Source organism: Stigmatopora argus, chromosome 1, assembly GCF_051989625.1.
Source record: "Stigmatopora argus isolate UIUO_Sarg chromosome 1, RoL_Sarg_1.0, whole genome shotgun sequence".
In the NCBI taxonomy this organism is placed as follows: Eukaryota; Metazoa; Chordata; class Actinopteri; order Syngnathiformes; family Syngnathidae; genus Stigmatopora; species Stigmatopora argus.
In genome coordinates this window covers 17,857,229-17,872,369 of record NC_135387.1, presented here as the reverse complement: position 1 = coordinate 17,872,369, position 15,141 = coordinate 17,857,229, and the positions used below count along the sequence as shown (strand labels likewise).

The window sequence follows — 15,141 nt, the reverse complement described above, 5'->3', positions numbered from 1 at the left end:
AAAAATTTATAGCTGGGGGAGGAGCACCATACATGTAGGAGGTGTGAACAATTTGCAAAGAGATGTTGATTCCATTTGCCTATTTGGAATGCATTCACACCCTCATGTGGAGCTACAATATGTTGGAATGTCTCTAATGAATACACTGTGTTCATTTTCCTGATTATGTTGCAAAAGTTCAAGTCATTGGATGCTTTGATGGGCCATATACAAAGTAACATAGGCAGGTTATAACACACCCAAACCTGAAGTGTAAATTGTACTCAGAGTTGGAAAAGTTCGACAGATCGTCAATTGTCATTCCAAATCGTCCTTGCCATCCCAAAAATCCCAAAGAATATTGTTATACCCCAACATTTTTTCAAGGAGGAATTCCCCCCTATTCATTCAGATACTATAACATTGGTTAGAAATATTGTAGTCGCAGGTAGGTCAACCAGTTATTAAATTCAAGGCTTCACGTCCTTCTCTTTCCCGGTCCCGCAGGGGGTGCTGGAGCCTATCCCAACTAACTAACTATGGGCACCGGGCTGGCGACACCCGGAATTGGTGGCCAGCCAATCACAGGGCACGATGAGACGGATAACCATTCACGCTTACACTCATACCTAAGGGCAATTTAGAGTGTTCAAGCAGCCTACGATTCAGGTTTTGGGGATGTGGGAGGAAGCAGTAGTACCCAGAAAAAACCCAAACAAGCCTGGGGAGAACATGCAAACTCAACACAGTGAAGACCAATCTAGTATCGAACCCATAACCCTGAACTGAGGCCGAGGTGCTCACCACTCCTCACCGAGCCGCCCACGCCCAGCATAAACTAATAGTACTACAAAAATGATTATACTTTTCAATACAGTACATACTGTAAGAATTGGTGTAATTCCATCGTTCGGTGTGGGGTCCTTTTTCAGGGAGTTCTTATTGAAAGGGAGCCCGAGTCAATGAGGTGGTAAAACATGAAATTTGGTTCTCCCCGTGTGGTTTATTTTCTTAATCACAATCTAGTTATTTGCTTTTCCAAGTGCAATTGATTTTGCCAGGGGGTGCTGATCATTCACACCAAAGAACCAATATCTGATGTGCATTTTTCCTACTTAAGTGAGTTGAGCCTAATGATAACTCATTTTAACGTTCCGAAATCAAGCGATGCAGATCCGTCCATTTGCTTCTCATTTGCTTTTATTTGTGTGTAACAAGGAAACTGCAAAAAGTAAAGTTTCTCATAGACCCTCAGTTGCAGAGGTCAGTGCTGCAGCAATTGGCGAATGCGCCAGGTGTTTTGATGTAGCCCTGACAAACAGCCATGTTCATGCACTGACGGAAGGACTGACCTGCAATGAATTAAAAAAAAGATTATGATCTCTATGAAATATTAAATGAGACTTGTTGTGACAACATTTTGTTTTCAATTGTGCCAAATCAGAATTAATACCTCTAAATGTTGAGGGACAACATGAAATAATACTAAATTTAGGGTGATATGTCAATTAGAGTGCAAGTGCAATTTAAAAAAATATATTTTATTTATTTTTTAATTCAAAACTGAATTTACTTAAAGCTCCTTGAAGTATAACTGCACCACAGGCATCGTTGCGTCCGGAACACGTTTGGATGCTGGTTGGGCTACAGAGCTCGCTGCCCTTTGAGAAGCAGTAGTTGCACTTCAATGCTGTGGCTAGAAAATGGAAACAAAAAGAGAAAGGAAATGCGATGAACAAGTATTGTCAAATATTTCTTTGCCCCATACATTTGTGACTTGAATTTTGCATAATGGCTCATACCTTGACAGAAAGCGAACAAGACCAGAAGGGCACAAATTGCAGCTCTCATTGTTTGTCTTGGCACTGTAAATTTAAAATAAGTTAGTACTTTCAAATATGGGTTCCTTATAAACAACTGCATTTTTTAACATCAGACACAAAATGTTGATTTTTCAACACAAAATCTGTTCATTAAATTGATTTTAGAGATTCAAATTTTTGAATTTCAAAATGCGTTTCGTACTACATTTTTTTTTATCCAATTCATATTAATTACAAAAATAAATTGGGAAATCAAGGCGAACAAAGTTGTATGGAAATTTTGCCCCCCAAAAAACGTATGAGTCCACCAAAAGTCATAAACATTTAGATTCTATAATTTCAAAATGTGTGACATTTGGGGGGGGAATGGGTGGACATCTAACGCTGTCAGTGGCAACAAATGAAAGTCTTATTTAATGTTGGCTATGTCCTCAAAGCTTGTGAATAGCAGTTACGGTATATTTTCTCTCAGTATCACCCAATGGCCGCAGCAGTTCAATTGAAGCGTTGTGTCACTCTCAAAAAAATGTGCCAAGTTGCAGTTTGGATTCTAAATGCAAGGGAAATGTTGACTCAGTCGTTTTGGTCAATTTAAACTGTTGTGAAACTTAGAGCTAGATTTGCAATCTTGCAAGAAAATCACAGTAATGATTGCCAAAGATTCTAAAAAGAATGCAAAATTTACAGGCCTAGCTTCTACGTATATTTTTCATTTATATATATAACATCTGTAACACTGTGGTACCACAGAAAATCATGGGGGGTATATTAAATAAGTTTTTGATTTAACATCTCTCAGTAAAAAAAATGTGAGCTAAAGACTCATGAAGCATTTTTTTGGCAAATTGATGCAGGTATCCAATCCAAAAGAAGAGAACATTTCCCAAACAAAAACATCCATCAGTTTGAACATGATATATCATGTAGTTTTAGTCTTTTCAATTAAATATAGCATGAAAGAATTTGGAAGTTAGTGTATTGCGTTATCATTTACATTTTGCACAATGTCCTAATTTTGTTTGTACTTTTCCATTAAAATTTGCTTACATTGGTCCTCAGCAGCAATTGCTACATAAAAAAAGTTAGGACTCGGCTAAATTGATGGAATAGTGTAAATATATTACCTCAGTTAGATAGTTTAGAAAGTTTGTTCCAGTAACTTCTGCTACAAAGGCTGGTTCCAGTTACTTCTGCTAAAAAGGCTGGTTTCTGCTATTCGTTTTATGGGGCTCACCATCATTTACATAAATTACACAATCCCAGGAAACCTGCCACCTAACTGTTAATCCAGCAATGCAGAAAGAGTGGAATTTACTCAAATGTGACTTCCCCATAATTTCAGGCAATGACATGTTTCTTGTCACCTAGATATTCTGCGACTGTAATTTAGGATTTAAGAAATATAATCAGCAAGTTATCATTCAAAAGTCCCACTTTTATCAGGTACTGGTCCACTCATATATCAAGTTTTACTCAATTTCATGTGCTAATTCCGAATTAAAGCCTTTCATATAAAAAAAATTCACATTTGACGAGATCACCCATGATTTCAAAGTGATGTGTAAAAAAATACTGCTACTTGCTCGTTTTTTTTAATCTTTATATATATGTTTTTATAATTGATATTTTCCCCAGCGGCCAGATCAGGAAAAATAAATAAGAAATTCATAAAAAAAACAACCCTAAAAATAAATTAATTTGAAAAACAAAGAAGAAAAATACAATTCAAAAAAGAACCCCAAAAAATAAATTTTGAGTTTTCAAAAATAATTAATGTTAAAAAAACAACCCAGAAAAATTATTAATTTGAAAAACAAAAGAAGAAAAATATAATTCAAAAAAGAACCCCCAAAAAATAAATTATTTGAGTTTTCAAAAATAATTAATTTTAAAAAATAACCCAGGAAAATTATTAATTTGAAAAACAAAGAAGAAAATTATTATTTTTAAAAACTCTCGAAAATGAATTAATTTGAAAAGCGGAATTTCCCCCCCCCAAAAAATCACTAAATAACAAACCCAAAAATACATTAATTTGAAAAGCGGTCAGGGCTTTTTTAAAATTATTTTTTAGATCAATGCAATAAGATTCCGTAATATTAGATGTCTATGGCGTCACTAGTTATGCATGGTGACTGGCTGTCCACTAATTCAGGGTGTCCCCCACCTGATGCCCATAGTTAGGCTCCAGCACCCCCGTAACCTTTGTGAGGATAAGTGGTCTGGAAATTGAATGAAAGAATGAATGGTTATTCATGTTCATACTGTGAAGGTTAACGTGTTTTGACGAGATTATATAGTTTTTTTGTTCATTCGATACAAATACATGATAAATCATATCGCACTTGTTCTAATATGGACAAAAATGTGCTCGCGTTCATATTTATAATTGTGCTTCGATTCTTGAAAAAAAAAGCGGAAGCATTTATTTTGAAACTGTAAAAGCGGAAAAGGTGTAACACCGCTTGTATGTGTTGTGATCGTAGTGCTTCGAGAAAAAAATCATCACAAAGCTCCCCAGGTGAATAAAAAAATACTGTCTTATTACTACTATTCTTTTTTTTTAATGAACGTAATGAAATGGCATTTGCCTTGTTTCACTGTTGATTGCGAGCTCTGCAATGGACACATTACTGCGACGATCATATTTTACTTTTACTGATTGCCAACCCGAAGAAAACGTGATTAGGAACGAAATGACGTGTTTTTAAGACGTGTACAAATTTGATTTCTAGCAGGTGTGGTTGCATCTTGAGGATGTCCGGTGTCCTAATGTGTTTACAAGCTAGTGCTGCTAATGTTAGCTTCATTAGCCTCTGGTCGTCAACGTCATTTCAATGGTACAATAATGTGTTTCGTGTTTCGGAAGGAAACTGGAGTCTTTCCAAGATGACTTGGGCGGGTACACCCGGGACTGGAGTTTTCATAAACAGCCGTGTGTGTATTTGGAGAATGTAGAAGTGCGAGTCAAACATGCTGACCTCTAAGCCACTAATTTCCCCAAAATAATGTCGACTCCTTTATTTTTTTAATTCATTTTGGCAATATACGCATGTTGTATGAAACTGTTGAAGTTCTGTGTCTCAAAATTGAGACACAAGTCAGCATCTTTTTTTTTTAATTATTATTATTTTCATAAATGCAATTTGTAAGATTGTCAAGTCATAGTCTGAATCAACAGCACGGTGATGTTATCACATTTTTCTCAGAGGTTCAGTTTGACTTCCACTTACACGTGTAATTTGTGTGTAATTTGCATTCATGTTAGGATTGTTGAAAAAAATGTAAATCTCATCTCTCATTTTCTGACCCGCTTTATCCTAAGTAGGGTTGCGGGGGTGCTGGAGCCCATCCCAGCTGACTTCGGGTCAGAGGCGGGGGACACCCTGAATTGGTGGCCAGCCAATCGCAGGGCACAAGGAGACAAACAACCATTCACACTCACACTCATACCTAGGGGCAATTTAGAGTGTCCAATCAGCCTACCATGCATGTCTTTGGAACGTGGAAGGAAACCGGAGTACCCGGAGGAAACCCACGCAGGCCCGGGGAGAACATGCAAACTCCACACAGGTGGACCGACCTGGGCTTGAACCCAGGACCCCAGAGCTGTGAGGCCGACGTACTAACTACCAATCCAGGGTGTAACTCCAGGAATTGGCTGTAGCTCAGTAGGATCCTAATGAGGATAAGCAGCATACAACATGGATGTCTAGAAGTAATTTGAGTCCAAATAAAGTGCACTATACTTGACTGCAACCAAGCAGAGATGCTGTTCATTCTAAATGACTTTAAGCTTTAAAGGGCATTGTTGTTCTGAGAAATGGAATCAGCAATTCTTCCATCCTATTCAAAATAATTCTTTACTCATTTTCAATGAGTGCTCACTACCAGTTTTCACCCCCATTTAAACTAGCCGTGTATGAATTTTAAAAAAATGACGACTCGCTACTACAGTTTAAAAAAATGAAATGCTCTCCATTTCCTCTGGACTGTGCAGTAATCTTGCACTATCTGCATCATTTTCTGTTGTGTGTGTTTGTTGGGGAGCTGTGAGGGCCCAACCACATACGTGCGTCTATGTGGTTGGTCGGCAATAGTGACATGGCCTATGCCTGTTGGTTAGTAACGGCGTTTATTTAGAGCAATGTGTCAACTCGCATAATGCCACACACTACAGGATGAGAACGCTTTGTTAATGGGCGGTGGGAAATGTCCATGTGTGTGTGTTGACTGAGTGCAGCGGGAACTGAATGTGATTAGAGCAGATAGCTGCAGTGACGTTGGAATTTGAAGTGCCATATTTTCTCCCATATACGCCGTATTTGTAACTAAAAGAATGATGAAGGGTGCTGCTTATATGCGCACAAGAGCTGCTATACTCTTTTTCACCAGTAGATGTCGGCAAAATAACATTTACTATTTGTTAGTTATTTTCTGTTTTGCAGTAAGAAAACAACCATTACTGGATGAATTAATTCCTTGTGATATTGACCCTAATAATGTGCTTTTGCTTCACACAGTATCTCAAAAATACCACGTGCGAGGATTTTTCTTAGGATTTTCCCTTCAAAGTACCACATTTGTACTCTATTAAAACCATGAATATGGAGGTGAAAAGTATTAATCAGGGGGCGGCTTTTATGTGAGAAATTGTAAAATTCCCCGATTTTAAGGCAATTTTCATTTTATATCCGAGTAAATACGGTATATTTTGCTCCCATCGACCACTTCAAGTGGTGCACATGCACAATCTAATGAGATCAAGCATCAATGCTATATCCAAAATTGGGCTTGCCTGTAATGCCACAATCAGCACATAAAATATGCCTAATATTTGGCCACCTTCTCCAGCTACACTTGAGAGGTTTAAAAAACAAAACAAAACAAAAAAACCTTTCAGTTAGGTAAGGCTACCTTTATTTATATTTGTAGAGCACCATTCATATATACTTGGTTTATCCGTAGCCCTTTACAGAGGTTGAAGAAATAACGATTAAATGAGAAGAGCAAATTTAAGATTAATTTTCAAATAAAAGCAGAACACAATGAACGATTGTAGGATTTGAACCTGTTACAGCTGCATTTATTGACGGTCACATCAGGCTTATAGATCACCCAAGTTGTCTCTTTCAGGACTTCCATCCATTTTTTTGTGGGTTTGAGTGTACGTCTCTCCAGCGCTCTGTTGCTTGAGTGGTCGCGTGCCACGCCGTCCTACAGTGTGCAATGTCTTCGGAGCTGCTAGTGGATTTAAGCGAGGACCCGACGACGGCACAGCTGGGGCACCTGAAGCTGGCCACCTTAGAGGATCAGCAGTGGCCGGCAGACGAGTCCACTCTCAGCAAGTCTGGTGAGTGAGGCAAAGTTAAAGTGGAATTAATAAAATGTGTCTATATAAAATACAGGCACAGTAGTGTGTTGAGATATCAGTGATGTGGAAAACTTCTAGGTTTTTTTCAAGATACACGCCGCCATTCAACCGTTCTTTTGATACATAATAACGCAAAAAAAGAACGATTGAAGATGCTCCTTTTATTAACAATAATTAACAATGAATTAATGTTTGCAAAATTGTGTGGCTCCAGTTTTTTTACCTAGGTCTACAATGTCTTGTGTGTCTTGTGTCTGCCTTGCTACTGCAACCAAGAAATTTCCCGAATACGGGATGGAAAAAAAGTTCTAATCTAATATAAACGTCAAACTGGGCTATTAAAGCACCAGAACAGAGCAGTAACCGGTATCAGATAAAACCCAAACAATAACAACTCTAGGTAAAACCATAGCTGGATATATTTTAGTACTATATTTTACCAATATTTAATTCAATTTCACTTTCCCAAAAACGCATGAATGTATGCTAAAGTGTGCCGAGTGTATTCTAATAGTGTTGATGTGTTTGAATCAGAGACGGACCTCTCTCAGCGTTTCGATGCCAGTTCTCCCCACCTGCCTTGGGACCATCCATTCTATGACATCGCACGGCATCAAATTATCGAAGTTGCCGGTCGGTGGGCTATTTGGTCACTTTTCTCATTCGGCGCTCATCTTTTGCAAGCCAAATTTTCCCAACTGTATTGCTTTTTTGTTGTTGTTTTGAAGGCGACGACAACTTTGGCAGAAAAGTGATCGTCTTTAACGCCTGCAGAATGCCTGCTCAGCATCAGCTAGATCATCACAAACTGCTGATGTGAGTCAATCCATTGTGCATCCAAATTTCATGGCCTTTAATCCCCTTGGGGATAGAATTACTCCTTTGCTCACTGCTCTTGGTATAATAAGTAGTAGACTGAGCCTATTTGATAGTTTGCGTGTACATGCCAATCAAATCAAAGGCAGACCGTGTATATTTGCAAATCAAAATAGGTCAATTACTAATTTAATTTCTTGGTGACTTCATTGCAGAGGTTGGAGTAAATCACATGATGCATGTGAAAGTCTCTCAAACTAAGGATCAATTTTCACTGACATAAAAGAGCAATAGTTGTACAGTAATTCCTTACCCACTTCACGGATTCACCACACCGGGACTTGGCTACGTCAAATCTTTAGAAAATGTTTATAGTGTGGGACCAATAATGCAAACATGAAATGGGAGGGAGAAAGGCAAGTCACAATTGGACATTATTTCTCTGGTGTCTACATTCAGGAGTTATATAATAGTACAGAGAGGATTTTAAAAGTCCAAATGACATTAAATAGACACCATAAAAAACACTGTCCCTACATCCCAGTCATTCACCTATTGCGGCAAATCTTGGAACCTATTAACCACGATAAACGAGGGATCACTGTATTTAGAATTTGTGCTCAGCTCTCCAGCTTTCTACTTAGCGTAGTTGCTGTTTGCGGGTTCGTTGCAGGTACCTGAAAGGAACCTTGGACCAGTATGTGGAAAGTGACTACACCCTAATCTACTTTCATCACGGGCTGACCAGCGAAAACAAGCCGTCACTCAGCTGGCTTCGGGATGCTTACAGGGAGTTTGACAGGAAGTAAGTTGGTGTGCAAGCGACGTCAGTCCTGACTACATGATGTTACTTGAGTCACGCTTCTCAGGCTGGTTATTTTATCGTGGGGGTTGTTTTTCCCCATGCCAGGTACAAGAAGAATATCAAAGCCTTGTACATTGTCCATCCAACCATGTTCATAAAGACCTTGCTGATCCTCTTCAAACCCATCATCAGGTATTGTGTTGCTTCAGCCGTAGAGCCCATTGACTTATGGGTAATTATTATTTTTATCACATTTTTTCTCCTGTTTTTTTGGGTAAAGCTTTAAGTTCGGAAGAAAAATCAACTATGTGAGCTATTTGAGTGAACTGGAGGACGTAGTCAAGTGTGAGCAGCTCATCATTCCAGCCCGCGTTAAAGAGTAAGAACTTTTTGGTCATGCAGCCGTCACGGTTTGGTTGTTTACATTGCCGCCAAAAATCACCTTGTGTGTGCAGCTACGACGACAAGTTGCGGGCCTCCCTAAAACCAACCGCCCGACCTCCAATGTCACCTCCTCGCAGTCCGCCTCTCCCCAACCAAGTCTTTGGGGTCCCACTTGACCTGCAAGTGACATTTTTTTATTTCATATCAATCACCCCATCTCCATTGTCAGAGGAATTCAAGTTAAGAGCAATGTGTGTTTGCGTCAATGTCAGGTTACGAAAGACGAGTCCAGATGGAGATGCTGTTCCGGTGGTAATGAGGGACACAATAAGTTTCCTATCAGAGCAAGGTGACTTGCAACCAAAAGATAATTACTACTTTCTTGGAGTTATTTAGGTTTGATCTAAAGTTTTGTTTTTGTCAGGTCTGGAAATTGAGGGAATCTTCCGGCGTTCTGCCAACGTGACTTTGGTGAAGGAGGTTCAGCTCCGATATAATTCGGGTAATATCGATGAACATTTTGCATCTATTTTTTAGAAAGGTAGTGTGCTTATCAATAATCAATCATGGGTTAACATTGCATTCATTGGTTGTTTTTGTTTCAAAGCAGACTGATTTGGAACTTAAAAAGCTCAACTATTGTGTGCCTTATAATGTTCTTCGCTGTTTTAAAAGTCACCATCATAGCAAATGCAGATACGTACATTAAATTAATGAGTTACAGAACATGGATGTATCTATTTTTCTACTTTGTATCTGTGTCCTGAAACACATTTCTTATAACTTAATAAAAAAATTTGCATTTTTGTTTTTTAGGCCAAGTTGTAAACTTCCGAGAGATGGAAGACGTCCACTTGGCGGCAGTCATTTTGAAGACGTTTTTGAGAGAACTGCCAGAGCCACTGCTCACCTACCACCTCTACAATGACATTGTCAATTTTGCCTGTGAGTGTACAATGTACTTTCAGAAATGTTGGTGGATGATGTTACTGACTGTTTGGTTTGTTTTGGTCCAGCTGTGGCCAGTGACAGTCAGGTGACTGTCATTAAGACGCTGCTGGAGTCATTGCCAGAGGAGAACTACGCCACCCTTAGATATTTAATCACTTTTCTGGCACAGGTAAATTTTCATGGCTTACTTTTGTTCCTCCTCCAGCCGGCTTTTCATGCAGCAAACATTCACTTTATGGGCAATAGTCCTTTTTTTGCGTTTTATGCAAGATACGTTTTTTCATGAATTTCATTCAGACCTCAAAATAAATTTTGTTGAGCGTTTTTTCTGTTTCTTTTCTCTATTTTGAAATAAATCACCGTATTGGCATTCGCTTGCGTCGTGACGTCACGGCGCACGCATGGGCGCCATGTTGTTGTCGTGACGTCATCGTGTCATGGCGCTGTCAAATTGCAGTTTTTTTGCAAGTCGTGTTTCTATGCGCATATAAGCCGTACCCTCAAGTCAGTCTTCATTTTTTTACTCCGACAAAAGCGGCTTATATGCGAGTAAATATGGTAGTAACTATGGTCTAATATCAAATCAGCCATTCTTGGAGAAAATGAGTGAAATGGTTATCTTTAAGCAGATTCAGCCTTTTTAAGATGCAAAACGAGCTTTCCTTTTGACACACTTGAAAAGTGCCTCGCAAAGCTCGTTTTCATGGAAACTAGCACAGCCGTTTCAATCTAGCCCTCCTATTTGAAATCACAAAAGTCACGTAGGTCCTGTGCAACAGTGAAAAATAAATCCAACTGTTCCTGGGACCTGTTTCTTTTTGAATTGTGCTATACAAATATTTTCCTTGTCTTGCTTTGAACAGGTTACAGCAAAAAGTGATGTGAATAAGATGACCAACAGCAACCTGGCTGTGGTATTTGGGCCAAACCTACTCTGGGGGCGGGACAACGCCATGTCACTTAGCGCCATCGGTCCAATCAATAACTTCACCCGGTGCCTGTTGGACCAGCAGCACTTGATCTTTGTCTAAACGTGTTCTCCTGTTGTTTAAATCGCCATTGCAGGCTTCACAACATTGATAGCGTGTGTGCCGTCACCTAGCGCTTATAGCCACACAGCCTTGTTTTAAAAATGCACGCTGAAAAAAGAAACATCTCCTGGATGATTTGAAATGTATTTTTCATCACCCAGCATTCTGATTGGGCATGTGGCAGTGTGGTTAGCGCTCACTTTTAAGACCTCGAGAGACCAACAAACGCAAAATTTAAGACAAAATATTGAAGAAAACATTCCAGTTAAAATTGCAGCAGTGCAATTTTAGTGGGTTGGAATTAAAATGCGGACTGTTCCGTGTGTTGCTCTTGTCGATATGTGCCGTTTCTGTCATGCAAAAAAAGAAATCCCAATCCCAATGAAGAAAAGCAAGTGGTTTTCGTGAAAACCCTCAGGTTTATTTTAAATAATGGTACCAAATGTTGTGGACAATCTTGCTGTGTAAAACTAAACGAAAAAATAGATGTACTATTATATTCACCTCCAACCATCTGTGCTTTTTGGATTTGTCGCCCCATGCATGTGTCTTAATTGGGTTTTGTGGTTGATCTGTGGGTTCTGTTTGTAACTTTTCTTTTTTTTTTTCAACGTGTGCCATTAAGGATGCTGTCATATTTGGATTATATTCATCCTCTGGTCTTCCAGGGATCAAAATCCTCATAAAAAAAGATAGCTGAGGCCTTTGAGTTAAATTTGGAAGAGGAAAAAAAAGTTTTTCTTTGCTGTCTTCAAGGAGGAAATCTCCCCTCAAAATCTTTGTGTCCCTTAGTATAGTAATTTAAACACTACAATGAACTTTAAATGTTCTAAAAGCCTGTTATATGTTTAAATGAACCGTGTAAACTTCTTGAGACCCAATAGAATTTGTGATTCGTGTTACCAATGATGTAATGTTACATGTAATTGTTGCAATGTTATAAATATATATTGTACAATTTGTAAGAGAGTGAGATTGTGTTTGTAAAGGACACTAAATCCAAATGTTTATTTTTGTGAGTGACTTAACGCATTTTAAAACAAAATATGCCTGAGGCCGACATTACATTAACCTGGAATTAACGAACGGGGTTCCAATGAGTTGAGAACCTCAAACAAGTGCCATTGAAGTTTCACACTTGCTGAGCAATGACATTGGTGTCTCATTTAGTGATCTTTGTACTGTAATTAGTTGTCCTGGTGACAGTTGTATTTTTTTTCTCTCTGGGAGAAATGATCATATTCCCAGGCTGATATATCCGAAGATTATTTTCTCAATTTTATTTTTCATCCTTTTGATATTTAGTCCTTGTGATGATTAAATAATGTAATATTGTGACCGAAATAATAAAAGAAATCTGATTAAATCCATGAAGTTTGCATGTTTGAAAGTTGGAAGTGATTTTTTTTTATCATCAATGATGATGTATTGACGTGCTTAGGGAAAAAAATGAATTAAGGAATGATTTGAAAAGATAATTGAACCACCTTGAATTCTGAAATGAATTTATGGCAGAAAAATAGAAAATAAACTCACTTTGAACCATGTTGTGCTTCAAAGGGTTAACAGGGAACAAAATCGAATCCATTCCCAAAACCAAATGCCAACTTAAGAAGCTGTTCCGACTCAAAAAGTTTTTGGGACTTTGCTCGTTTGAACCTGGGAACGAACGAGTCGTCGTCCCCTCGAGGACACCACTCACGTCCAGGTTGTCTCGCTTTTTTTCCGGCCCAGTTGGAAGAGCAAAGATTTACTGATGCCTTGAGAACGGAAGGAAGGGGCTTCACGCTTGGCCACGCGGAGCGGTCCAAGAGGGTCCGAGTAAGAGGGCGGCGAAATGGGATAGGGCGGCGCCACCAGTTCATCCTCCGATTTTTCCTTCGCTGAAATGGGGGGCAAGTGAGTCTGCTCCAAGTCGGCCTTGGCGGCCTTCCTGCGCGGTTGCTTCACGTCCACGGCCAGGACGATGGGCTCCTTGGCCTTTTTGGCGGACTTGGCCTTGTCCGCGTTGAGCCGAGGCAGGAGGACGCAGGCGCCGTCTCCGGCGTGCACCACGTCGTCCCAGATCTCGTCTTCGAAGGTTTTGGCTTTTTTCTCGGTGGCGTGGGCCTTTTTGGCCGCCTTAGGGCGAGCGTTCACTTTGTAACGTATCATGACGCGCTTGGGACGGAGGTCTTTGGGCTCGCTTTTGGGGGTTTTCTGCTTGGTCTCTTGCGTCCTTTGCTGGGACCTCTTTAAGCGTTTGTCCTCTCTTTCCCTCTGGATGCGCTTCTCTTCTTCCTGCAGTCGGCGCCGGTAGAAGCCGGCTTGCAGTTTCTTGAGGAGATCCTTAGGGATGTTGTCAATTTTCCCCATGAGGGCGAAGACCTGTTCCTCCACACGCTTCATCTTCTTTAGTGGGTTTAAGAAATGAGTGGAGGTGGAACAGGAGCGATAGACTTTTGTCACCTTGGCGGTCAGCGAATCCAGTTCCGTTTCCAGTTCTACATTCCGGTTCTCCTTGTAAAGCTTGACCATCTGAGAAATTTTCAAGGAGGTTTTGGTCTCCTCCGCAATTTTAGCTTTCACGCTACTGATCTCCGTTCGTAGGTGCTCCAGATCCTGCTCGTTCTTCTTCTTGGTGTTTTCAAATTTCTGCTGTTGTCCAAGGAGAGCGTAATTATTCTTGACCGCATAAGGAAGCAGGAACTGGTTTTGCTCTCTCAGGTTTTCCATACGCTCCAGGATCTGATCGTGGTCCGGTAGAACCTGCTTATTCTCCTCTTTGTCCGAGGCGGCCAATTTGAAAATGCTACGTTTGTAGCGCTCGTACTTGCTCAGCGTGTCCTCGATCTCTGGAATTTCCTTCTTCATTTCTCCGATTTGCTCGTTCAGCTTCTCGATTTCGGCGTGTTTCATCAGTTTGAACCTGTTCATTTTGGTAAATCGGACTCCTTCCTCAAACAATTTCTTGTCTGCCATCTCCCGGAAGTTCTCGTTAATTAATTTCTGCCGATTGAGGACCAGTTCGAGACCTTTCACTTTCTTCTCCTGGACTGCTATGGACTCCATCAACTTGAGGTTAGCCAACCGCTTGATTGTCATGGCTTCATCGCGTTGGGCCCTCTTTTGTTCCAGGTACCGATCGTAGTTTTCCGGCTCCCCCGACGAATTAAAAGTCTGATTACAGCTGGATGGGGTCTTGCAATTATATATGTGATATTTTTTCCGCATCTTGACAATTGCAAGTCACTCATCAGAAATGATAAGATGTTAACAGATCCAACCGTACTGTCCAAAGTTTACAATAACGGTTGTAAATGAGCCAATAGCATTTGTTTCCAAAGCGCCTTTGACAAAAAGGAGACGCATGACATCGTCCAACACGACGGTCCAATCCTTGAAACGATAAATGAGTCGTAGATATGTTCTTTCTAAAAGGTGACATCACACAAACACTGCTTGATGACATCACAAAAATTGTAATATGATAGTGAAAACAGAATGTGTTTGAATGTTATTGTGGTGCTGCAGTGATTATGATGAGGACCATCATGTATTTAGAAATGACTATTTAACTGGTAATCCACTTACATTTTGTTTTTGCATCAGAATTCAATCATTTTACATACATTTTGTTGTGGTTTTGATAATAAATCACATACAGTATTTAGATTACTGTCCTTAAAAGGATATTTTGAGGTTTCTGTGCATTGCCCTGTAATTGTTTTGTCTCATCTTTTTTGTACAGGCAAAGTCAGTGTAGTATACGAAACTAAAGAAGTGAGAGCTTTAACTCTGAATAATGATGATTTGGGAAATTTGGGGCAAATCTGACTTCACGAGCCTTACGGGGAAATCTGAAATACTCCCAATTGATTGGCTAAAACACCTGACATTTAGAAATTGTTGCAATTAGGCCACTTCCCGGAAATAATTGGTCTTTTTTGACATTTTGCTCCTCTATTAAATATCAGTAACATGAAAATCTGTAATTTT

General features: G+C 39.6%; 2 protein-coding genes across 2 annotated transcripts; one reads left to right on the top strand and one right to left on the bottom strand.

Annotated features, from left to right (window-relative positions):
* Window positions 1-4,235: 4,235 nt before the first annotated feature.
* On the top strand, window positions 4,236-12,533 carry arhgap1 (Rho GTPase activating protein 1). The gene is made up of 13 exons (XM_077608609.1): window positions 4,236-4,323; window positions 6,939-7,155; window positions 7,711-7,809; window positions 7,905-7,992; window positions 8,666-8,797; window positions 8,903-8,989; window positions 9,078-9,176; window positions 9,253-9,360; window positions 9,454-9,530; window positions 9,606-9,683; window positions 9,998-10,126; window positions 10,198-10,301; window positions 10,996-12,533. Exons 2-13 carry the CDS (start codon window positions 7,032-7,034, stop codon window positions 11,161-11,163), a joined length of 1,293 nt encoding a protein of 430 aa, XP_077464735.1. The 5' UTR covers window positions 4,236-4,323; window positions 6,939-7,031; the 3' UTR covers window positions 11,164-12,533.
* A 259-nt stretch (window positions 12,534-12,792) lies between these two features.
* On the bottom strand, window positions 12,793-14,425 carry LOC144083584 (uncharacterized). The gene has a single exon (XM_077611564.1). The coding sequence runs from the start codon at window positions 14,374-14,376 to the stop codon at window positions 12,862-12,864; it is 1,515 nt and encodes a 504-aa protein (XP_077467690.1). The 5' UTR covers window positions 14,377-14,425; the 3' UTR covers window positions 12,793-12,861.
* Window positions 14,426-15,141: the final 716 nt, after the last annotated feature.